This window comes from Zeus faber, assembly GCF_960531495.2.
Source record: "Zeus faber genome assembly, chromosome: 16".
Taxonomy (NCBI): Eukaryota; Metazoa; Chordata; class Actinopteri; order Zeiformes; family Zeidae; genus Zeus; species Zeus faber.
The window spans coordinates 26839075-26865576 of NC_137202.1; the positions used below are offsets into that span (position 1 = coordinate 26839075).

Sequence of the window (26502 nt, forward strand, 5' to 3'; positions counted from 1 at the left end):
TTAACACGGGTTCAGAATTGAGGAGCTGGTTAGAGATCCGGCAGATTGTTCCGATCATTCTCGATGGTAAACGATGATATTTATCCCGCTGCTGCTAAACCCCTGGTGCCGGACCGAGCCCAGGCCGGCTTAGCGGTCAGCATTGAAATGCCACATTTTTACTGATATAGACTTACAGTATAAACAATACCTTTGCACAGCTCACAGATAGACGTATTTTTGCCTGATTAGGTAATTTTATGTTATTCTAAAGGTGCAGTGTGTAGATTCTATGGAATGGACTTGGCAGAAATTGAATATAATATTCACAATTATGTTTTGATTAGTGTATAATCCCATGAAAATGAGAAGGGTTGTGTTGGCATTAGAAGAGAATGAGCCGTTGTAATCTACATAGGGAGCGGGTACACTTCACGGCGGGCGCATTGGGTTGGTTTGCGATCTGCAGCCTCACCTCTGGATGTCGCCAAATTCTACTCGCTCCTCCTTTAAGTGCACAAAACAATTGAAACGATTTCTTTGCTTTGCTCTTTCCACGCATCAATGTGTCTTTTTTTTTTTTTTTTGTCACGCATGACCCATTCTGCTGCTCCTTACTCCAGTCTTAGTGGAAAAGCATCGGAAGCCATTTGTTTAGATTAGTGTGTGTGTGTGTGTGTGTGTGTGTGTGTGTGTGTGTGTGTGTGTGTGTGTGTGTGTGTGTGTGTGTGTGTGTGTGTGTTGGGTTCTTAACTAATCTTTCATGTTGTAAATGCGTCTTTGACTCGTCCCAAAATAAAACCAACAATGTTCCCGTACCCACTGGTTTGAATAGTGTTATTTAGTCGCATGCCAAGAGGGAGCAGGGTTCTTAAAGGGTCCTCAAGGGGCTTGAATTGTCAGTACTGAAATACCTTGATAATGGCCCCTTTTGTGCTGAAGTGCTTGAAAAGTCCTGGAAAGAAAAACAAAAAACGTGATAATTGAAAATCTTAACGTAATAAAACAACTTCTAGAATCACTTTCATGACATGTTGCAGGGAAATGTCAATTCTAACCAGCGTGGTTGGAAATACACTTATTGACACACGACACTCAGAATAATAATATACTGTATATACTAATATAAATAATAGCCAAGGTGACCAAGCTTATATTTTAGTTAATAAAGATCACATTGAAATTCAATGTGAATTTGCGTGAAGGCCTTGAAAATGGAAAAATGTGCTCAAAGAAAGTGCTCGAAAGTCCTTAAATTTCATGTTGCAATGCCAGGATGAACCCACATGTGAAGTGTGTGTTGAGGAGTCGTGCCTGGTGGCTGTAGCTTTTCTCAAGATCACTGACAACACCCACGACTCCATACTTTGCATTTGGAAATGAATGAATTGAGGGCTGTTTGTGAATGATGCTGCAAAGTGAATCTTTTATTCTTCTGTCAATGTCCCTTTTTTGAAACGTCAAGCCTAATGAGTCCATCATTGAACATCCCCCTCCATGATGCAAACTGGGATGTTCAACAATTCGATCTCTTTTTGGACGATAACAAACATTCATTATTAGTAGTTTGCTTTTTAAATTAAAAACTCATAGCAGTTATCCTGTGGGTCGAACAAATCAATGAGTTAAACAAATTCCTCTTGGCCTTAAGACTGTGATGTCCTTGTCGGTCTGTTTTTACATTGCTTGTGAAGCTTGTTCTTCCATAATCCATAGTTGTTGTTGTTTTTTTTTTTCATAATTTTACAAATGATAAATCATATTAATTAAATGGTGCGTGTGAACAAACACATGCCTATGCTTTCACATTTGTAAGACGTGTTTCTTAGCTAGACGGGTGGATACTTTATTCACCACCAGATGGAAATTGCAATGTTATGGCAGCGCACATAACAAGATAGGCAATGATAATAATGATTAAGTAATAAGAATGATATCGATAGCAATAAACCTCTGTATGAACAATAATAGATAAACATTGAACTAAACATTATTATTATTATATTTTTTTTATGTTTTATGCAATTTAATTTCATAAATATATATTTCAAATTATTCAAAATATATATATATATATATATATATATATATATAGAGTTGAATCGTATGTTTTTTTTATTCTTCCTGCTCAGGGAGATGTAAACGTGCAGTACCCGCGTCCAGCCAGCGGGGGGCGGTGCCGCGCCCCTTTCGGGCCGCGCGTAGCGGCGGCACCGGAAGCGGCCGCGCTCGGTCCCGGGAGTCCAGGAGCAGCGGCCGCGGGGGCTGCGGCGCTGAGCGGGAAGCACGAGTTGGACGAGTCCGACTCTCCGTGCGGGAACCAGCGGCGAGACCCAGCGGCGAGACCGGTGGCTGAAGAGACCGAAGTCCGGGAACGACAACAACAACAACAACAACAACAACAACAATTAAAAAATAAAATAAAAAGTATCACAACCGGGCGCCGTCGACGCGGCGCTGGCGACTCGTTCATCCGCGGGGCTGCCTGGGGAAGCCGAGCGACAACTTTGTTGGTGTGCAGCAGCAGCAGCCGCCGCCGCGGAGAGACGCCCGCTCGCCGCCGGGCACATGGATCTAACAGCCCACGCCGGGACGCCCGGGCGGCGGGGAAGGAGCTCCGGGTCGGCGGCGACCGGCGAGAGGATGCCAACTTTGGGCTCGTTCTTCGCGGTCTGCGTCCTTTGCCTCCGAGGTGAGTTGCGGGGCTCGGGGCGACCCGTCGAGAGGCGGCTCCGTAGATTCATAGCGATAATAACCGTTGGTAACGCAGAGGAGCCTGGTTTCGTGCTGTGTGAAACGGGAATCATATTTCTTGGAAGTGGGTGGAATGATTTCATCTTTCAAATGTTTTGTTCCGCGTCAAACAATTGATTTTAAAGTGGTAATCCCTACGGTCATTGTTATTTCTGTTTTTTGTTTGTTTTTGTTTTTTTTCCCCGTCCTGCTGGCACTTCGTAGTAAACCTCCATTCAGTGTATTTTGGGCTGATGCATGTGCTCCTCCACACACTGTCTCCATTGTTGGTGGCGGGGTCCGCCTTCCCCGGCGAGAACCCGACGACCGCGCGCGGTGAACGGCCGCCGTCCCAAAGTTGTGGCAGTGACGTGCGGACGTGGAAGGACAGACCCTTCACCCCTTACAGCAGCAGCCTCGGAAAGAAACTCCCCCCAAACCAAGGCGTTTAGTCTCAGAGCAGAGACGAGGGGAGAAACCCTATGGATTCAACTTTAAAGAGAACCGACCAGTGCCGGGGTTCCTCCAGCCACTGCCACTCAGAATTGACCGGTCGTCCGGAAGGTACCACACCACACGGTGCGGCCTACGTGCAACTACCACGCTCATCACATACAACCAACCCCCTCCAACCCGCACCGCCACCGCGTCCCGTGAGGCGTTCTCCGGCGTGCACTTCAAATCCCCCGCCACGCTCGGGATACGCTCTTCTGATTATCATATTCATAACAGCCTTGTTTGCATTTCTCAACGCCTGTCTGTCTTTGAGCCCCAGATCGTCACGCTTTCCCGGACCGCAGGCATGTGCGGGGGCGGGGGGCGCGCACGGACGATGGTTCCCAAGTACCGGGCAGGATTCGCAAACTAAAAACAGGCTTCACCGCCTCGGCGGGGGGGGGCGAAGCGGCTGGCTCCCCGGTTCCTTCCTGGAGGAGGGCCAGCACGCTGCCGAGGCGCCCGCGGTGTCACGGCGAGGTGAATCTCCATGCGGTTTCTCCGCCCCGCTCACCCGGCAACGTACGGTCGAGCCCCGCATGCGCAGCGAGCGTAAAAGGAGAAAATAAAACACGTCTTGTGATGTGGAAGCTGTGTGCCTGCGCTACCCCAGCCTCCCCAGCCTCCCCAGCCTCCCCCTCGCGGTGCCCACTTTAGGGATGAATGTGTGCTCTGTGTGAGCACAGCGGGGGTGGGGAGGTTGGATGAATGGAGCCGAGCCAGGTACTACTACTGCTGTCACGACACTCGGCATTTTAAGCCCTGCTCGAATAATGTTTTGCTATTTCATTTTATTTAATTTTTTTGAAATGCGCCCTTTCACGAAAAGCTGGCCAAACGTGCCCCTGGCCGGGCCCCGGTGATCAGACCGTGCTTGTTCTGGTGGGGGAAGGGGTGTTCCCCCCCAAATTCAAGTCCATACCGACCGATACCTTTGGGGTACCTATCGCCCTGGTATGGGTTTGGGCCGCTGCGATTGAATATTCACCCAGACCCTTTTAGTTTTTTGTTTTTTTTAATGTATTAATTTCGACTGACCGCTATGTTTTGCCAATCCTGTCGCCAAGCGTTTGGATTGGTTTTCTCAGGGATTGTTTCTATCCGCAGCCCTACGGCAAAGCACCCTCGACGCGTCCCTCCAAGCGGATGAAAGCCACTCGTAACCTCCCAAAGGATTCATAATATAGATTCATTGTCTGAGCCCCCCCCTGACACGCCCACGCGCTTTACCGCCAATGGCATTGTGACGCTCGCGCTTCCTTCCCACCAACCACACTGCTGAGGGCCGACTGTCTTCCATTTAGGGTTTTTTCTTATTTTTTTTTTTTTTTTCCTTTTTGTAATATCTCCCGTTTCATCAGAATGTGTGGGAGGCAAACTATTCATGTTAAGTGCCGGTCGAGCGGTCCGGACGGGTCTCGTCCTTCCCCGTGAACTCATCTCCTTTCAAGACCCTCTGCTTTGATCTCCCCAAACTGTGGGCTCTGGGACATTTTTAATTAAATTTTAACTGTTCTTTCTGCCCACGATTAACGCTTTATTTTGGTGCCAAAAAACGATGTAAATCTTCGGGATTAGCACAACTGGTGCCTCTAAATTTCTTTGTGCTTATTCCTCCTGGGTATGAAATATTTATAGGTGTGGTGACGGTGATGCTGATTATGCAAAATTTGGCTATTACAACCTGATTTTTTTATTGTTATTTTTGCGACTGTGTTCACAAAGGAGGCAAAATCTTACCTGGCTGACCCCGGGGGCTTGATAATTATTTGGAAGGCACTATCATGCAATTCCTTTGTACACTATTTATTTGAGGATGAATTTGGCTCTGATCAAATGTAGGTTTGACCCCCTGCCCCCCTAAAAAAAATATGTATAGCAAGCCGCTGTGAATATAAACCAAACTAATTAAGGAATAGATTTAATGTGACATTAGCCCTTTTCCCACATGGAATTCGTAACATTGCTGGATAAAAAATATTCGGCGTAGGTAGTCATTCCCCCATGGCCTCCTTTTACGTAAAAGTTCAGTATGGGGTCTGTTCCCACATGGATCACCGTTACGGGTACGGTGCATCGTGATCGGGCGAGAGTTCCTCCTTGGTCCCTCTGGTCTCTGGTCCCTCCGCTGACAGAGCCGCTGTCCCAGGACACAATAACCCTAACCTAAAGTTATTACGTCAGCGTGATAACTTCCACCCTGTCCCACACTCTTTGCCTGGAACGTTCTCCGCCCCTTCTCCCTGGCCGCTCGCTCCGTCTGGCTCGGCGCTGCGTTGCAGCCGGAGGGGACATCGGGCACAAGCGCTTGGCTTGACCGCCGGCTGCACCGCAGCGCTGAGCATCTCCGACTCTAAACGCCACGTCTAGGGTCTGAGTGGCATTTTTTAGAAGAAAAGGAATAAAATGTAAGAATACAAAGACCTTTCTACGTAGAGACTGGACGTGTTTCAGTTTCTCGTGTTTTTAGCCGACTGTTTTTACGAAACATCGAGACCGGCTCCTGTTCCTACGTGACGCCAATACGGAACATTGCCGGTAGATTTACGGCTTTCAGTGCAAGTGGGAGGGGAGCTATAGTGTCACCACTATGTGCTGTGTTGTATCGTGGAGTTACTGTCATACGGCATACCTGTTATCTCTCTGCCCGACGGCCATATTTGTGATGGCTATTGTCTTCAAGCAACAGCTGCAATGATTAAAGGATCCATTGGGTGTTTTTTACAGTGTATCAGCTTACAATCAGTAGACAGGCTCCGAGCACACCCTGTGTAGTGTTTCAAATTGTTTTTTCGGTCTGGCAGTTATTCTACTACTTGACATTAATTTGACTTACAACCTTCATGCAAAACAAAATCTAGATCAATAAGAGATAATGGATATAAACATACACAGTACTAATTTACCCCACGTATGCGTATACAAAAATATACGCACACCAGCACATATATACTGTAGATCCAGCTATCATAATCCCTTGAGAGAGATCATTCACAACATTGAGATATCAGCGTGGATTAGTGTTTATTCCTCGCTGATCTAAGTGGATTACAGAGAAAGCAGAGACAGGCATCTGTCAATGGTCCCTTTAATCCATATTAATGAGATTGTACAACAAACAAACTAAAAGTGTTGATGGATGGATAGAAAGAATGGGTTGGGCTACATGTGGCAGGTGTTTCCGTCTCCAGGACTTCGCCAAAGTTTGCAGTTTGTCTGAGACGCGAGCGTGACAACGCAGAAAAACCTCGTCACACGCAGCAGAGAAAGCCCCAGTGGATGGACGGGCGTAAACAGAGCTGTCTCTCTGCTCACACTGGTTCTCACCAAATGCTGTCGGGCGCGGGAAAGAATACAAGTTGGAAACCGCGGGCTGGCATCACTTGAAAGTATTTTTATCTGGCTTGTTTTGGGTTGCTCATCAGAGAATAGTTGTGGTTGTTTTTAGATGCATTTTGATTATTTTAAGGTCCCCATGAAATAAAAAATACATTTTCATTCTTGTCTTTCTCTTCACTGCAATCTCTGGAAATGTACAATTTTCGATTGAGGACTGTGAGAAGATGAGTTTTCTACCACCAAATTGAAACCATCCATTAGTATATTGATGATAAAAATAATCTTTATTTTGTAGCACTTTCCCAAACATACTTACGAAGCGCTTTACATAAGATAAAAACATTGGAAGAATTATGGAAGAATCTTAATTAAAAGAACATAGGAAGATAAGAACAAAACATAAAAACAGACAATCATATGGTAAAAGCAAGTCTATAAAAGTCAGTGTTTAAGAAGTAAGTCTACTGAATTTGATAGCCTAACAACCTCAGGCAGGTCGTTCCAAAGTCTAGGGGCCCTAATAGCAAAGGCCCAATCACCTTTTAGGGGTTTTCACACAGAACAGTTGTGGGGACTCCCTGGGGAGGTCCCCCGAGAACTAGATACTTTCTAGGGATTTTTTTCTGCTTGTGTTCACACTGCACTGGAACTCTGAAGTGCCGCTGAAGTGACGTCATCCAGTGGCGTTTCAGCATGATTTCCGTGTTGTATTTACTCTGTGATTTTCGCTGATTTCACCTTATCAGTTCACTCAAATCAGTTTCTGAACAAATTTAAGGCGAGAAAAAAGCAATCCAGTTGCTGAGTCTTGAGTCATATTAGATCTACAAGAGATAATTTTAAAGTTTCGTCAGGCAGGGGCTCGCGTGGGGACACGGCGCGGGGATTACGGTGCATGGGTTAATTCATTAAATCAACGGCGGAAAATAAATAAAATAAATACATCTACAATGGAAATACAACTTTTATTGTTTTTTGTTTTTATTGGCTTTTTAAATTTTTATTACGGCTGAGTGTACTAGGGCTGTTCCGCGCCCAGACCAATGCGACCCGACCGGGTGAACTCAGTCCCAGGGACTGGCGAGGGACCGTGGACTTATATCTGGACCAATCCCCGTGCATATACAGTACATCGCTGAAGGTTCCTCTTGTGCCGGTTAGTCCCTGCCCTGGAGTAGGCACTTAAAAAAAAGTCCCTCCAAACGGAGTTCCTAGTTCCTGCAGTGCGGACACAAAAAAAAGGGACGGTTCCTCCAAAAAGTTCGTAGAACTATGAAAAAGTCAGGTGAGGTGATATTGGGTTAGGTCTGTGACGTAAGAAGGGGCTAGACCGAGCCGTGACTTCAAAGTAAAAAGTAAAATCTTAAAATCAATTTGAAAACGAATGTGTTACCAATGAAAGGGAGGGCAACATTTGTGTAATGTGAACTGCTCTTCTGGTTTTAGTTAAGAGTTTGGCTGCTGAATTCTGTAGTTGAAGAAGGGAAAGGTTTTTCTTCTTGAGGCCAGACTATAATGACTTGCAGTAATCTAGATGATGAAATACAAGTGTGGAAGACTTTTTCAAGATCTGCACGTGTTAGGAAAGACTTCATTTTAGAGATGTATCTTCGCTGGTAAAAACATGGCTGGCCGACCTTGACCATATGTTAAAACTAAGATCACTTTCTAAAATCACTCCTTTATTTCTGGCTGTAGGCTTAACGTTTGCAGCTAAGTCACCAAGATTTTGTTGAATTATTGCAGTGGAGGGTGGAAGACTTCAGAGTTGCTGTTGTTTAACTGTAAAAACCTTTGAGCCACCAAGAGTGCAGATCACCAAACAAGCGTTGAGAGTTGTTAGGCAACCAGAGTCCTGCAAACTAATGAGCATGTACAGTTGTGTATCATCTGCATGATGGTAGGGTCACATCGCCGGCGAGGGGGCTGCAGCGTGAAGCCGAGCAGCTCTCGCCCTGTCGCCGTACGGTCACACTGCTGGCGATGAGGCTTCTGTGCTCCTGCCGTTTGTGGGCGTGTCGGCTCAAAATGGACTGGCTGTTGTGTGTGCGCCAACCATTTCAAACCTCGCTCCCTTTCCATATTTAATATACACTATATAGATAGATTGTGCCTTGTCTACTTTTTATTTTATTATTAAAATGCTTTAGCCGTTTACGAAGCAAATTAAAAGACCTCCTGAAAAAATTACGTAAATAATTTTGCTATCCCTCCCTTAAAATAAGGAATTGTCTTGTTGGAGAAACATAAAATGATGTGTTCCTTATTTATCAATAGTTAAAGGCAGCGATTCCCGACCTATGGGCCGTGAGGGTATTGCAAGTGGGCCGGCAAATCATGGGCAAATCACATAGATTTTATTGAAAAAAATAAATAAAATTTTATTAATTACAATTTTTTAAATATGAATAAATTAATTTAAATAATTACAGTTTTGAAATGTTAAAAAAAAAAAAAAAAAAAAATCTTTCAGGGTATTTTTTTCTTTAAAAGCTTCAAAAATGCATCATCACTAATAGATAGGAACTTATGTTAGGGCGAACTACGTCCAAGCCGGACCACGATCGATGTGCACCTGTACATTTTGGAACTTGAGGTGATAATCAAAATGGATGGTTAGCTAGCATCAGGCACGCTGAAGAGGAAAGGCGGACAGGCGGGACAGTCCTGCCTGTCAAACAAAAAAGAAAAGTTCAGAGAAAGTATAGCCCTGAATATTTATCATTGGGATTTTTTTGGACAGACACAGACGACGAACTGTTACCGCTGTGCGTTGTGTTCCGTTGTGTGTTTTTTATCAAACGAAGCTCTGAACTCACGTAAACTGCGCCGTCACCTCGAGACAAAACACCAACAGCACACGTCCAAGCCGCTTAAATTTTTCGATAATTAACTCAGGGAGTAATAAGGCAAGGAGAAGTCACCGAAACCTCATGTATGGGCACCGAGAACGTAAATCCCGATCTGTCCAACAGAGCTGTGCGATTTCTGATGCCTTTCCTGACGTTGTATCTCTGTGAGTGGCTTTTTGGTGCTTGTGGCATTGAAGACGAAATACAGGAATAAACTGAACGTTAAGCCAGATCTTCGCCTGAGGCTGTTGTCCCTTGAGCCAGACATCAAGCAACATCAGCCTTCTCATGAGATGAGTTAATATTAATGTGCTCCATTGTTAGTTTAACGTCATGAACATTACGTGAAAGTTCCATAAATATTAGGTTATTTTCAACCCACCCCTTTTTGCACTACTGTATGTATGAGAATGCATTTGATTGTTAAAATTGGCTCCTGTATTACTTCTGGTCAGATGTTGGCCGCGAACACTTTTGAGATTTTCAAGTGGGCCACGAGTCCGAAAAGGTTGGGAACCGCTGGTTTAAGGGACGTTTTTCATGACAAAAAAAAATAAAATACAGTGTTTGCAGTGGTCTGGGCATCCCATTTCAAGTCTATGCACCAGTGAGAGTGTAACTTCCCTCCTATTGGCTGCCTCCCAGCGCTCTGCACTGCTCATTTGCATAAACTTAAAACCTGTTCAACTTTCCTTGTCACCGTGAAGCTGTGAGTTCCGCCAGACGTCGCTCCGCCCCCTGCAGCTGGATGAAACCGAGCCGTTTGAAATGCATTGCCGCCTGCCGCATTCGTCAGCGCTCCGTCACTGGCGTTGTGACCCTACCATAACCTTGAAAATCGATGTGTTTTCAGCTATTGTGTTCTAATGAGATGGGATATGCATGTAGAGTGAGAATAATATGGGGCCAAGAATAGAGCCTTGTGGCACACCATACTTCATATGTGCCAAGGTGGAAACTGAATTACCTAAACTGAAAACTGTCTGTCTGATAAATAAGAGAAAAAACACTTAAGCGTAGAGCCTGATATGCCAACGGAACTTCTGAGGTGGTCGATGAGGATGGCAGAGACAATTGTGTCAAATGCAGTACTAAGATCAAGGAGGATTCAAATGCAGCATTGTTCTGCATCAGCTGCTAAAAGAAGATCATTTGTGACTTTCAGTAGAGCTGTTTCTGCGCTGTGACACGGCCGAACACCCTTCTCCACCCAGATAGCGCCATTAGTAATGCTTCAAGCCCTGTAACAGAGGAACAGTCCTAGAGGATGTATCCGTATCACATACTTGGGGTTTAGAGATGGGGGGGCACCATCACAGTCCTATTCATGCTTTCTCACAGTTAGAAAATGCCTGCGGTAAAATGAAGTGAAGTTTGTCAGGCGTGTTGGTCGAACTGATTTTGATGTTATGGGTCAAATCCTTGCCAAAATCAACGACATCATTAGTGCAGGGGAGGCAGATGAAGAGAGAAGGGGGGGGGGGTGGAAGGAGATAAAAGCAGAGTTTCCAGTTTGCAGAAATGTAATGCATTATTTTAGCTTGGATTCTCCCCACTTTACTACCAGTCCCCAGAGGAGACTGAGCAGTCTTATCAGGCTTTAATGGGAAAATTCACAATGCTAAAGATTGCTGCAACAACAGGAGTAGATTTGTACTACTTGCGAAATATGATAAGTTTGTACTGTTGTATAGCGTATGAGTAAAAGGAACGATGGCTTCTTGGACATACTACGTCATCATATATCCATGCCATATACACACCACCACACTGCATAGAAACCTTTTGTGGTGTGTTGCCCTCAACAATGCATTTGCATACTACGATATTTCACCGAATGTAGTGTATCATCCTGGTACCTTTCAGGTACTATGGTTTGACTCATTTGGTGGATAAAATAATGTTTATAATGCTGTTCCAGATGCAGCATCGATGTTGGCCACACCACTCCATCGCTGCATCTTTGGTAATACCATAGAGAACATTCATCCACCTATACCACTTATTGGGGAACAAAATTGACAGAACTTTGGATGGACAACCCTCCTTTCAAAGATAGATTTGCTAGTCACAAACTTTCTGCGCAGCAGTGCAGAGCATTACCAAAGTGCTGCCCAAGAGAACAGACATCTCTTATAGTGCTGCCCTTAGAGGCCTCTGTTGGCTCTGATTTGTGATGAATGAAGCCAATATAACAAGGTACTGGGGGGCTATGCCTACTACTTTGACCCTTTTCGAAGACTCAGCTCTTTGAGTGATTCTGCAAAAAGATTTGTTCAGTTTTCTGACTCTTCGGTCGTTTGATTCAGTTGGTGTGGCTCGCGACTCACCGATCCCCTTTCAGGATCCGGTTTAGGAGTCGTTGAGGCGCATGCGTGACCCGTGACTCAGGTATGTCATTTGAGAATAGGTTTGGGCGTCATTACTGCTGTTTGAGGCGCATGCGTGACTCAGGGCTCCCGGATCTTTTCATTCGGGACCCCTGAGTCAATTCAAATATTTGTTTCCATTACTTGCTTCACTACTGCTAATTTTAAATGATCGCTGTGACCATTAGCCAATCTTGTTTCAAGTTTGTATATGTATGCGTGCAAGTAGTGGTGTCACAATTCGAGGATGCACGAGTGTAGTCAGCACACCGGTGTGTCTCCTCCTGCGTTTCGCTGTGTATAGAAGGGAGAGTGTGCCTTGGACCAGAATGTCCAGTTATTCCAAAGATGTGGCAATGAAAGTGGGAAATCAACCCGACCATCACCCACGGAATGTCCTCTAGTGTAGAGGTTCCCAACCACCGGCTTGCGGACTGTGGCGGGCCGCGGGGTAAAAGTAGTGTAGTAAGTAACTTATTGTTTATTATTCTAAAGTCAAGTGATGCTAAGCTCTTGACTGTTTAGGTGTGTTGTTTCAACATTCTCATAGTTTTGTTATGTATAATTTTAATATTCAAATAAAAGTTACTTATTGAGAAACAAGTGTTTTTCTTTGCATAAATAAAGATTCGATAGTCGATCAATGGCATAGCGGTCAGTCCTCGAAAAAAACACATGTTCAAATCCAAATTCGAATCATGACCTTGAAATCAAAAGTCAAATCAAATCGTGGATTTGGAGAATCGTGACACCCCTACGTGCGAGCACACATGCAATTGTGCTCATTCACGCCACAGTATTGGTGCATTCTGCATGGTTTAGTTTAGACCTCTTTCTCCCCTTTCTGTTTCCTATTTCTTTTCATTTTGCATTTCCAGTCTCTCTGACTTAAATGGAACCATGCCATTCAAGCTGACAGTCCCATCTGGAAAGACTTGTGTTCTGTCCTGTCGACTTGGTACGCGGTGGGCAGATACTGAACAGAGCTGTTCCCTCTGGTCTGTGTCTTTTGTGGGCTGTGGGATCCTGCCAGTATTACACTGTCTCCTGTCTGGGGTGTCTGGAGTGAATGGCAAGGACCTCTGAACCCACCAACCCTACACTGTGCTCTGTTGTGGCACTTTGAACAATGGATTACATTTTAATTTTGTATTCTTATGAATGTATGCAATTCATCCAAATGATTATTTTTTGTATTATTATTTTGTATAAATGTATTAAATTGCTTATATTCATCCTCTCACATGTACTATGTGAGAGGATGAGGATTTTTTTACAACTGGTAAAAAAACAATCCCCTGTTTTGCCTTAAGCCATTTCACATTGAGCCTCTGAATAATTTGTATTTCCCCCGCCAATCTATAATGTGTTTTGATTTAGAATTGCCTGACTGATAACTGTTTTTGTTACTATTCGATGGTGTCAGTTTTTGTCATTAATTTATGACAAAAAAAACCTCGCAAAATATTATTTCATTTGGGTGCGCCGATCGATTGGCCGATATTTGTTCTAAATAGTGTGATCGGTATAAAGTCCGATCAGAAGTAACAGATCAGAAGACGCAAAACAACACTGACCGCCACATATGAATTATCTCTCGCTCTCTCTCTGATCGTGGGACAGTGGAGAGGATCCACTGCACTGTCTAGACGGCTGTGGAGACAGATGACTTGGACCGTCTCGGCTGACTGACTTGGATGAAACAGATTCTTTTAAACATACTGAGTTGAGGGACTGTCCCGATCATTGCGTAATGGAACAAACGCGACAGAAAACCTTTGTCCTGAGCTGTCATGCGCGTCTGCCGATGCTTTCTATGGTAGTTAATTTAGTAAAAAGTGGATGTTTTTCTGTGAATACTTGTAAATAATAAATGCTACACTTCTGTAACCGCGACTTTCCCGACAACATTTTAATATGAAGCCATTGACATGCGAATGAGTAAGTACTTCCGCTTACGCGAAGGACGTCAGTTGAGTAGGCGGTTCTTCAGTGTGGCCCAGGACACATTTGCATTTACACAGCTAAAAGAATGTGGCCCAGACCACCTCCGAATGTGGTCTGAGCTATCGGCTCTCAAAACGCATTGAAGATGCATAGGGGGGACGCTCACCTTCTGGACCTTCGATAAATGCCTTCCCCAATGCCTTCCTTGTTCCCCACATCTGTGCCAGAGCGCTCTTGGTTCTTCTGCACATGCTTCTGCGTCCAAATTCATCTGATGGAGAGACGTGCAGGAATGCCTAATTCATCCCTAAACCAGTGTGGAAGTGTGGGGAGTGGGGAATAGAAGAGGCGTCCGGCATGCCATTGCATAATCCCTCCAGCCATTAACTCCTTTGTGTTCCGAGGCTGAATGAACTCATCACAGCAAACGGTTCAGAGGGCTGCCCACCACCACCACCACCACCACAACCACAACAAACCCCATCACACCAGTGGTTTTAAATGGGCTGAAAAGGCCTGTGGTGTTTCCATGGGATGGGCCTTGAACTGTCTTTGATCACCGGCTCAATAGCGTAGGCTGTCTGCAAGTGCATTCTATCTATAGGCCTACATGAATACATGCAGCGTATGTATTCAACAGCGAATACAGTTTCTGGGGATCGTTGTTGACTGACGCCAGCGGCTTCATTAGCCCTCGGCATGCAGGCAGCATGTGGATGTTTCAGAGCTTCCTGTCTATGTGGAGTTCAACACTCATACATATTGCAGACCAACCGCCTAGTACCTTCAGTGTTCTTCCCTGAGCTTGGAAAAGGAGTACAGCTCTTCTAGCTTTTCAACCAACTAACCTCAAGGAAACATTTTCTGCCACTCAAATAACATCTTTTGATTTATTAACATACTGCACACGCAGATGGTGATTCTTCAAAAATGTGACCTTCATGCCAAGATTGACAAGTCAGCAAGGTTGTGAAATGCGCATCACAGCATGCCCACATTTGCTTTACCAGGGTTCGCATTGCCTTATTCAAAAGCCAAAGGCGTCACACGTGACTCTTTCCCTAAGAGGTCCCTGTTTGGGATGGTTTTGACACATAGATGTGATCTCATTAGATTCTCTTGCTTTCCAACCTTCCAGCTCTGGAGGCAAACAGCCTTGACGGCATATCTTCCCATCAGAGGACGTAGACAGAGAGCCTCATCTCCATGCAAAAGTGAAAGACATTTCAATAACACCTTCACGGCCCCTCCCCCACAACACTTCAATAAAACACCTTTATCTTGCACATTCTGTCAACCCACCTGACATGATTCTTCTTCTTTTTTTTTTTTTCATTTCTCACAATTTTGTTTCTGAACCCAAACCTTCTCTTTCTGTCGCTTGGAAAAAAGAAGATGTTCCTGTTGCGCTTGTTTTTTAAATGGAACCATGTTCTACATAATCAGCAGGATGATTTTCTACAGACCTATGGTCTATAGGGGAGCTTTTTCGAATGACTTTACACCACCCCTGCACGCACACAGTTAACATAACATGTCCGCCATTGTCCCGTGTAAGCGGGGCAGTAGGCACCCGCTAATTGCTGTAGCGGAGAAGTAGAGCTCATTACACCGAGCAAATCATTCCACCCTGCTGCTCTGATCTGCTAATTAAAGCGAGCAGAACCTTCACCCCTCATCTGGCTTTCAGACGGCGCTCAGATTCCCTTTCCCCTTCTCGGCCTCACTTTTCACTTTCTGGCCTCACTTTCAGAGTTTCCCTGACTTTTGCCATTTCTCGAAACTTTATCTTCTCTGCTCTTGGCTGTATTCGTCTGCATTCCCCCTTCTCCTCCCTCTGATACGACGGGGGGACAGATGACACAGCAGAGGGTTGAATTATTCAAAGCTGGCCAGCGCAGGCAGGTTCCGTTGAAACCCCACCCCCACCCTTTTACCGGGGAGTGATTCTGCCGCGATGGGATGTGAGCTGTCGGTCCAGTGAAGTTTAGAGTAAACCAGTGGATTCTGTATAAGTCCCTTCTCTTTATTCCAGAAGAAGTGTATCATTTTCTGCGTCTATACAGATACAGTGACACTTACAGAAAGTGGGGTAAATCAATTCTCTTTTCCTAGTATACTGACTAATTGCTTTTTCGGTACTCTGTTATTCTGAGTTCTGAGATGACCACTGGAATTTCAGTTGCAACGAGTATCACGCTCAAGACTACACCTGTATCGATCCTTGCTGTGAGTGTCGTCCCGCTTGAAGCGAGCCGACCCACGCTCATGGAAAAGGGCCATTATAGTTTTCCCCAACTCAGGCCGTTCCTCGTCTCATTGGTCCTTCATCAGCGAGTCCATAATCGTCTGGCGTGCCGGTCTACTTCCTGCCTGTCCCGTCCATTTCTCTCTGTTCTCTCACAATGTTATAGTGGTGCAGGGCTGAGGCAGTGTCCCTGAAGGGAGCCACATAAATACACACACAAATACAGGCTCGCCCTTGGCAGGTGCTGCTGGCTTGCACAGGCCTGTTGCTCGGGGAGCACAATATTGTTTCCTGTCCTCATCTGCTGGGCTGGTGATTGACAGCAATGCCGGTATGCTTGTTATGTCTGACAGACAATGGGGAGACCCTGGTTCTTCATGGCAGGCCAGAGAGCCCTGGGTGGGGGGTGTGGGGGTGAACGGATGTTTTTCTGTCCTTGTTTCCCATTGGTGTTATGACAGAGGGGGTGAGCTCTAACCAACTGTTCTGGGTCCCAAATTCACTGCGCCAGTGCTACTGGATTAGGATTTGGAAGGTCTCTGCTCGGTCTAAACTTGACTGTGGGGCAGCATTGCACTGAAGGCTGAAGGGGTGGTCGAGGGGGTGGGGGTGTTCTTTGTGTGTGGTCAGTAGGGTATAGTCCCCCCCACCCCCTTTTCTGGACAACAGCCGTTGTCGAGTGGAAGCCCACAACCGTTTATCTTCTAACTTCCTGTAGGACAGACAGCACTTTCCCCAAACATCCACACTGTTGCATCCCACAAGGTTTGGAATTCTGGAACTCTGAAAATATGTCAACGCGAACTCTCCATCCAGGAAGCACAAGCAGTGTGTTTGTGAGAGACATCCAGAGCTTGTATTATCATTTTTATGTATTTACTTTTTTTAAATTTCATTTTTTTTATTGTCTTGTGTATAGATCATATAGATTGAATCCTTGTATTGGTGTGGTACAGGCATGCCGTGTGTCTGTCTATAGATACACTCGCCCGTGCCCATACACCGCGGTTGGTCTGCGCGTGTCTCAGCCACGAGGACGGCGGGGCAAGCGGCCTTCCTCTTCTTCCTTGCAGTGGAGAACTGGGTCAGTGTGGCACTCTGAAGTGCAGACTCATGTACTCAAGACTGCTGCAATTTCTATCACTCACTCACACACACACACACACACACACACACACACACACACACACACACACACACACACACACACACACACACACATTTAGGCTTTCTTCATCTTTCTTTCTCCCTCGTCTCCTTCTACATGGCTGGCGGTGACTCATCGCCGTATGCGATTCTGAGTGAGTTCCTGGCTGCGCAAGAGAAGTGACGTGTTTCAGACTGTTGTATGAAAGAGGAAACTGGTGCACAGTAGTGAAATCACATTAAACATGTATCTCCATTATTTTAGTTGTATATCAACGGGCCTTATTCACAAACAAGGCTCCGCACAGATCTGTGCTTAAAACATGCGTATGCATGCTAAAGAAACTACAGTCAATATATAAATACTTACTCATAATATTCTGATATACCTTAAATGAAATCTGTATGTGCGGTTGGTTAACTTTACACACTCAGACCATGACGGATCCATAATAATCTCCAAGCAGGTGCCACAATGGCAAATTTAGCTTTATGGATATTGCTGGATGTGCATCTTGAGTCATCGCTGTGATCTGTTTATTGCAAGTGGTCAATGCCTGATCACCCAGAAGCCATTATATTGTTATTAAACATTGGTATTTTCATTCTATTATCATATATGTAATAACCTGGAGCCGCAGCTGAATCACCACACCACATGAGAACACCATGTCCAAATTGTCCATCGGCTTCCTCGCTACAAGCACCAAACAGCCTCCATGCAATCAATAAAGAGAAAAAGGAAAAACTAATATTTATCCATTTTTTTAAATTTTTTATTTCAGCCAGTGTGCGATCAAGGGGAGAGGCGGCCACTCCTCTTTGTTTACATCTGTGCCGGAACCAGGAATGTCCTTATCTGGAGAAACCAGGGCGTGGTCTATGCTAGTTAGCAGCCGTGAGCTCCATATTAATCAATAAGTGCACGTGCTTAGGAACAAATGCGGCTGATGCGCACAAGTTTTGAACCCGATGCCGACATTGCATATCCGCCTCTTTCGCGCAGAGAGTAAAAACATTGCTACGCACATATTCGTGAATGAGCTCCATTCAGTGTCCCGACGGTTTAGAAGCAGCCCCCATGTGGCTTTCACTGAGTCTCTCCCACTCGTATTCGGTAATAGATCTACCCATTTTCAGCCTGTTGCGTTTTTGTGGCGTGACTTCACCAGGAGTCTTTCATCTCTGATGGTTTCCAGGCAAACATCTTACGTGTGTGTGTGTGTGTGTGTGTGTGTGTGTGTGTGTGTGTGTGTGTGTGTGTGTGTGTGTGTGTGTGTGTGTGTGTGTGTGTGTGTGTGTGTGTGTGTGTGTGTGTGTGTGTGGTGAAAGGTTACACCCATGCCTTCCCTACAACCTCACTCCTCTGTCTTTGAATGAGGTCAGCTGACACATGAGACCCCGTTGCTCTTTCTCTCCGTTTTGCTCCCCTTTTTGGGTTTAGGTTCACATGAACGGTGGCGTTCATCTAGAAAAGCAAAGCCTTCCCTCTGACTCTGGGGTTGTTGGATAGTGAACCTTTTAATGTAAAATCGAGCGGGACGATATTTTTGCTTCAAAATGTTTCACCGCGAGGTCGCTCCCGTTTTCCTTACATCGCGGTCACCCATAATTAAGTAGGTCCTCAGATTGGGATCCAGTAACGTGGAGCTAGACGCCACCGCCAAAGCAGCGCGAGGCATGAATTAAACATGCGCCGGTATTCATCGACGCGCTCACAAATGGTTCTCATCTCATGCGAGACACTTGTGTGATGTCCTGCAGCTCATTTCAGACCCCCTTCCACCTCCCACCACACACCCTCCTCACACACTCTGTTTGATGTTTCCCAGCAGTAAGTGGCTCTGTTAAGTTTGTGCGCTGTTCAAAAAACATTAAACATGAGTGTGTTCCCCTGTGGGAGGACACGGTGAGATGTTCACCGATTGTGCTGTGAGCATGTAGAGGTGCACAACAGGTCCAGAGACTCGCCGAGCGTTTGTCTCCTGCACTCCCCGCTTCCCCCGGAATATGAACACACACACACACACACACACACACACACACACACACACACACACACACACACACACACACACACACACACACACACACACATAAACACAGACTGACTGACTCAAGTCCCAAGTCCCATAAACGTTGAAAGTATAATCATTTCCCAAAGCCATTACTTTGTGTCTTACTTTCTGGTAAATGCTGGTTTATTTTGGAAATATATTCGCTAAACGGTTACAGAAGGAAGCATTTACTGTTTCTCTCGGGCGATGATTTGGTTTTAAGCTCCGTCAAACTTATTTTTACATAGCGTGAACATCTTTGAAAACACCCATGACTAAACTGCCATTTATTAAACGTCAACCCCCGAGATCCACATATGTGCGTATATATGTATGTATATATCCACATATATTTTTTTATCTACAAGCTGAAATATAATCAAAACTATAAAGGCAGAAGCCAGGGAATGTAACATGAAGAGAGAAACCTTGCTTTTGAAGTACTGATCAGCTACAACTAAGGAGGTTCTGTGTTTTCCCCAAAGAAACATGAGGAACCCACTACTAAACACTGACAAACTTGTAGGAGTCATGTGTTCATCCCTCCACTTGGGGCTGTCGACAATATTTAAAACTTTTTCTTTCTTCATAGAAGGCCCAACGCTTTTACTTTTATTTGGTTTACAGTTTTAAGAAATATTGGCGATTAACTCCACTCTAGAAAACAACGCAACAAACCGCCTTTAAGATTGAACGGTAAGCCGGTAAAAGGTTCAGAAGGAGGTTCAGAAGGCGCCTAATGGGCTGTAATATAGAGGCCTTCTAGCCGGCACCAACGGAAAACCCTAAGAAGGCCTCAAGTCATGGTAAGGGCTCTCCCAAAAAACGGTCCCTCTTGATTAGTGGCCAAAGATTAGGTTTCATTAGTAGGCCATGCTGCAGCAGTAGGGTGATGATTAGCAAATTTTTCTTTTTTTTACATGAATGATGCAGGACACTGCCTTGTTCTGGACGTGCTGTGTTTTGACATCCCAAACACCTAGTCACAGCATTTATTCATGCCATAAGATAAATTATATCATAATATACAGAATATGTATCATGGGACTAAATTGGGTGTCTAACAGTGAGTGAAAGAAGACCTTTGCACACCAAAAGATGGCCGTTGGAGGCCAAGGGAGACGCAATGCAAACACACACCTTGATCCTGTGATTTTGATTTGGTTTTTGTCCACCCATCAGGTGATGGGAATGAACAGGGGTCTATCTGGCGGTGTCATGAGACAAATTGTTTGTTCAGACGTCAACTACCACACACTCCTAAGAATGCGGCACTCAAAACGCACGCACGCACGCGCGCACACACCTCTGCTTGCCAGAAGTGTATCAGGGGCATTTTGATCCGAGATTGTTTGCGTACAACTAAACTTTAAAGTTCCTTTTTGCTGTCCTTAAAATTGTGTTTGGAAGATGTTTTGTCCCATCAATGGTTTTGTGTTGTTGTTTCTTCTCATATTTTCATACTCCATTAAATTATTCACGCCAGTTATACATGGATTTACAAATTATCTTGTGGTTACTCATTCATTATTGCAAAATTTGGAAACTCAACCGGAACCTGTGTATCAGCCACAAAATCTAAATCCAATTCACCCTCGCACGCTGCTCCGCTTAACTTAAACAATAAAGCTCCTCTCGTACAGCCATTGTGTGCAGAGTTCTGCTAATTCCACTTTGGCTTTGCAAATGACATGTCACAAGTGGGAGGATTGTTTCCATGCGTGTGGCACATAAGGGATTATAGATTAGAGCTTTTTAACTGCACATCTGGGATGAAGTTGACCTAATCGTTTCGACCATGGGATGTTCTGTCTGCAGCGTCTCTAATGAGAGCCCCACAATCCTGTGATCGTTGTTGACTGCCTTGGGAGATTCAATACACTTTTGTTTTATTCATCAAGCCCATTTTATAACGACCCTGCGGCCTGTAAATGGATACATATATATGATTTTGTGGCGCTTCCGATGGTCTAACAGAGTCAATTTTAATGACCAAAGGCTTCCTTTAGGTGGCTTGTTCCCGAGGTAACCTCGAGCCATGTGGTGAGATGGCGGCTAACTCTTCTCGAGGACGAGCAGCGGAGAACAAGTGGTTCTTGTTAGATTTTGCGCTGGGGGAAAATCGCTGTAATTGAATCTAAAACCATATGCTTCTTATTTAGCGGATTTGACAGGGGGGGAGAGCTTGCTAATTTTAGTGTTGCCAAAGTACTCAGTACAAGTCATAAACAATCGATGTGGCATAATATGGCTGGACAAGAAAGGCCAGATGCAAAGAAACTTCAGATTATTTGTATAACTTTTTATTTTTTTAGTGATTCCTGCCACTTTGTTGTTATCTTAGTACCGATCTCTGTTCAAGGGATGTTGCTTTGACTTTTTTTTTTTATGTCCATGTGATAGCCAGCACATGATCTTAACCGTTGTTAATTCCGTCACTTGGAGGCTGTCCTGGTTAACCTTGCTCTGTCCTTCGCCTGGCTTCTCAGCCCTCTGAAGACCGTCCCATGCAGGCAGAGCCACTTAAACTCGCCATAAAGTAAAGTTTGCCAATCTTTTTCCTGCCACGGCACACCACTATCCCATTAACCACAAAATACTAAAGAAACACGTAAAACTGTGCTTATTATTATTATCATCGCCTAATAAAAGATCTCACTTTCAGTGTCAAACATGAGCTATTGTGAACACAGAGTTGCTATAGGCTGGAACTGATGAATTGGTACAGCTCAGCAATTTTGATCTTTCAATGCAAGAGGTAATTTCCATTATTTATTCATTTTAAGTGGAATTTGAACATTTTTCATGGCACACAGAGGTTCAAAATCACTGGCGTAGAGTGAGCATGCAGAGATGAGCAGGTGGTCTGATTGAGCTCAAGTATAGGCCAAATGGAAGGTATGCAATGAGGCCGACAGAAGCTTGAGTGTACTGTTTCCTTTGGCTGAGATCCAGGGAGCAACAAGAATGAGGCTAATCCAAATGAAATAATGGCTCCCTCTAAGAAAACATTTAGTTATTCCCCCTTTGCTCGGCAGACTTTTATTTTTATTTTTTTCATTCCCCGCACTCACCATGATTGCTTTAGCATGTCAATTGTTGTGCTGATTGAAGCACTTTTAATTTCTCAAGAAGTTTCCCTTTTCTGAGGTTCATTGAAGAGGTAGCTTCTGGTGTTGGAGAATACCATAGCTGCTTCAGACAGAAGTTGATATTTTGCAGAGGCAAAGCGAACCCCCCCCATCCCCCGTGTATAGAAGACCTGCTAAAACATTGTCTTCACTGACTCGAGCCAGTCCATGAGACCACAGCGCATGGAGGGCTGGCTACGCTGTGTACGCCCTCCAGTTTGACGCTGAGTTGCCTAGATCAGTGGCTCTTTGTTGCTCTAGATTAGGAAACATGCTTCCTGACCCCTACGCCCGAGCAAGAAGTCCATAAGTCAGAGCGTGTCAAGCTATAAGCCTGACCCCCAAGTGTCAGAAATGTCAGTCAGAGTTAGAGCTTGGCGACCTCTGATCGAGACACATGTTCTAACCTCGCCCCCTCGAAACAGTGGAGCTCCAGTATAATATGCCCCTCCCACCACCACCTTAAAGTGGGGCAAATCTGCTCCTTATGGACTCATTATCTGATTACCCCCACCACGTATGTTTCGCGCAGTAAACCCTCTTCCTGCTGCGGCCAGGGTGTGTACTTAACCGGCCTCTAAATCCTAACAAGTTGTCTCGTTTCTCCAAACAGTTACAGCTGCCCTCGGTTTTTCCATTTACTCAGGACAAAAGCCGGGTTGTTGTCCACTGGGACGTTGATAACACTCGGCATTGTAAATTATTGCATTGTTTATACCGCCAGGGGAATGTTTCCAAAGGCTGTCTTAACTAAAATTATAGTTCATTGAATCTGCTCTCAACAAACGTAACACTGACGCCATATCTGAACGTAGCCCGGCCCCCTGCGCTCTGTTTGTGTGAAACTCAAACAAAGCCCACGTCACCTGCATACCTTCCCGCGCCGTAATGGATTTCTTTCCATTGTGGACAGAATGCATCGTTCTCCGGGAAGGACACACTGCCGACGTATAATTCATTCCGCACACAAACGGCAGCAGCGTCAAAGCCCTCGACGAGCGCAGAGCATTCCTTTAGTCCCTCCGCGTGGAAAGGCGACTTTGTTGGACGGCTCCTCGGCGCTGAAGTGTGAGACCAGAGATCGGGCTGAAAAACAGGTTCCTGGTGATAAATGGCGGGCATGGTTTGGAAAGTGTCTCCTTTCTGACAGAGCATCAGGCTTTGTCTGGAAACCTGAGCTGTCTCCATGCAGCCACGGCCAGCTTCTTAGGGGCTTTGGCTGCCAGTGGACGAGGGGGAATGAGAGGGAAGGAGAATAAAGGGGAGAGAGGAGAGAGTTATGTTACAGTGGATGCCTGGGGGTGACTTGGATGGATTATATAGGTTTGAGTGTATGTTCCTGTCCGTTAAAGGGGATTACAGGTCAGTCGTAACCCCGGATAGTCCAGGATAGTCCAATCAATATTTATCAAAGTATTCATGTTGTGTAAGCAACAAATTAAACAATAAAACAAAGAAGGATTTTACTCCAAACCAATGTGCTTTTATTCGTTTTGAACACTTCTTCGAGTTGTAGTCCGAGATGCCTGTATTTCTAAGAATGCAAACAAATCCTCCTTGTTGATAAATTGTTTTTATATACTATTTTAACCTCTCAATTAAAAAAATGAACGTGACAGGATTTAGCTGACATCACATGACAGCCCGCTCGCTTTGACCATGGTTACAAGAGACATCCAGCTCGATTAATGTTTCAAACTTGAAACAATTTGTACACCAAAACAACTTGCATATCTAATTAGTTTTCTGCTCTAACGGCTTAAGATTTGGGGTTCAAACGCTCCATTAGTATTGACCGGTGGGAGGTATTTGGGTCCATATCCAAAATGAACTCCCTCTAGTGGTGCTCGGTCTGCAGTCCGTACTCCTGGCAGAGGCTGCCCTGGTCTGCCCTGGGACCACGGTTTACCCTGGGCTGCCAATCGCTCTCTCCCAGGGTCCTCTTCAGTGCACTGTGCGTGCTGGTTTGGGTGAGATGTGTAATGGGGCAATTAGGGACTTTGATAATGAACGTTTGTACCGTTAAACGGCAATGAGAATTTTGACCGAGTAATACTATCAATTAAACTGTTAAAAAATATATATTTAAAAAAAGTAATTGCTAAAAAAAAGGTTGATGCTTTGCTAAATAAAAAATAGCCTATACAATCTATTTCTTAAATACAACTCATTGCAGCGACACGTGCAACTCGGGCTGTGACGATAACTGTGTTAGGCTTGGGCAGCTTCACGGTTCGACTCTCGATCGACTCCATAGTTCGCGTTCATATTGATGACAGATGATATTAAAAAAAAAAAAGTCATCTGCCAGGAAAAATCTGAGCACTGAAATGGTGTAAGTGCAGTGCACCGTCTTCTGAAACTGAAACGGAGGGAGAGAGGGGAAGAAGGAGACGGGGAGGGGGAGAGGGGAGAGGGGACAGGGGCGCTTAGAGCTGTCGAGTAACCACTGGTGATTGGATCTCACTTCCCTGCTCTCCACCCCTGTGCAGAGACTGCAAAAAAAAAAAAAAAAAGAAAAGGCACATGGACCCGCAGCTCCGGTTCTTCGGCTTTCTGCAGCTCTGGACAAACGGAGCAGCACAGCGGAGCGCAAATCACCGGCGTCCCGCTGGTGCGCATCGGAACGCCCGTGATCTGCGCTCCATTGTGCGCACGGCGCAGGGGCGCCAAGGACACGTGAATACAGTATATCTAGCCCAGACAATCTGCTCCCTCAATGCCCATTCACGCTTAAAAGAAGAACAGAAACAAAAACACTCCTGATAAAAAGGGCACCACGGGCCATCAGGGGGCAAAGGGGCGCCCGCCCGCACCCACTACCCCCACCCCACCCCGCCCGTGCCAGCTGCTCTATATGCAAATCTTGTGATTATAATATAGCAATATATAATATCATCTCATAGAGAACGATTTTCACTTGTTTTGTTTCCCTAGTTTCTTACTTGTATGGAACATGAAAAACGTAGACCTAACTCAGAGAATTGGAGGGGATTTTTCTTCTTTCTTTCTTTTTTTGTTTCTCCTCCAGACAGCAGTGCACCGTGTGGGCACGCCAGTTCCCAGCTCCCGTCACTGTTTTTTTAAATTTTCGATCTATTTATTTTCGTTTGTTTAATACATACAAAAATTTGAAACACAACTGAGTTAAGACACTGTCCCGTTCCATCCCGTTCCCAAAAAAAAAAGAACCTGTCAGGACAGTGGCGATTGTTGCTTTTGGACTTTATTTAGTCAAAACTAAATGTTTTTGTGTTAATACTTCACTTCTGGAACGGGGAGACCGCATTTGCCACATTACATTACGTTCTATGCTTCCTCTAAATTGGGATATAATTTCTATAGATATCATTGAACACTAGTGGGATTTTGACATCTGTGTGTGCGTAAGCTGTGGGCAGGAAAGCGGGTATTTGGAGCGGTAATGTAGAATTGGGATTTATACACAGTTGGGAACCTATGTACTCACACCACATACAGTATATGACATAGGGTCACAGATTCTTACTACCTCCTCTTATAGCGGGATGTCATGATGACTATCTGATTTGCTGTCGATGTGTCACTCATGGATGTGCATTGTTAGCTCGTTACTCCTGGTTCTCAGTTTTAGTGTGTCAGATGACTGCATCATCTGAGAGTGCATCATCATTTACAGGCCTCCCTACACAGGAGGGGGGGGGCCTGCAAAGAAAGATGTGCTCTGGCAGTCATCTCCCTTTACTGCACTTTGATGTAGCGACCAATGAAGCCATGCTCATTTAAGGTGATCTTTAGGTCTTCTCAGGAAGTGCAACTTAAAATGATTTTGTGCATTGTGACTCAGAGCAGAGAGTTAGGGTTAGGGTTGCTTTTGTCAGATACCCCACCAGAGTGGACAAGGCTGTTCATAGGAGTGTGGTTTCATTGTCCTGCTAATAGCCATAGTCTAGCCATAGCTCATAGCTGGAGTCTACAAGAATACACACTCTTGAGTTTTCAGCGGTTGGAGGGCTTTGATCACCCAACCACAGCAACCGGGGGAGTTCTGGCCCGGTCCCAACACAGGGTCTGCTGAGCCTTACTAGACCCTGACTCACCTGGTCTGTAATTAGATAAATCAGATGTTTGTTAGAGACAGGATGTGCCAGTAATAGTGGCATCAGACTCATGCCATTAGTATAGCATCTGACATATTTACATATATTTCATTGTGTGATTGCCAGG

At 45.0% G+C, this 26502-nt stretch overlaps 1 protein-coding gene across 1 annotated transcript in view; it reads left to right on the top strand.

The window, feature by feature from the left end:
• The first annotated feature begins 2318 nt into the window (after nt 1–2318).
• Nucleotides 2319–26502, top strand: part of ptk7b (protein tyrosine kinase 7b) — an 81385-nt gene continuing 57201 nt past the window's right edge. The window contains exon 1 of the mRNA XM_080016082.1: nt 2319–2671. Coding sequence (XP_079872208.1) covers nt 2548–2671 — 124 coding nt within the window. The 5' untranslated portion in view covers nt 2319–2547. The remainder of the gene's footprint in view (nt 2672–26502) is intronic.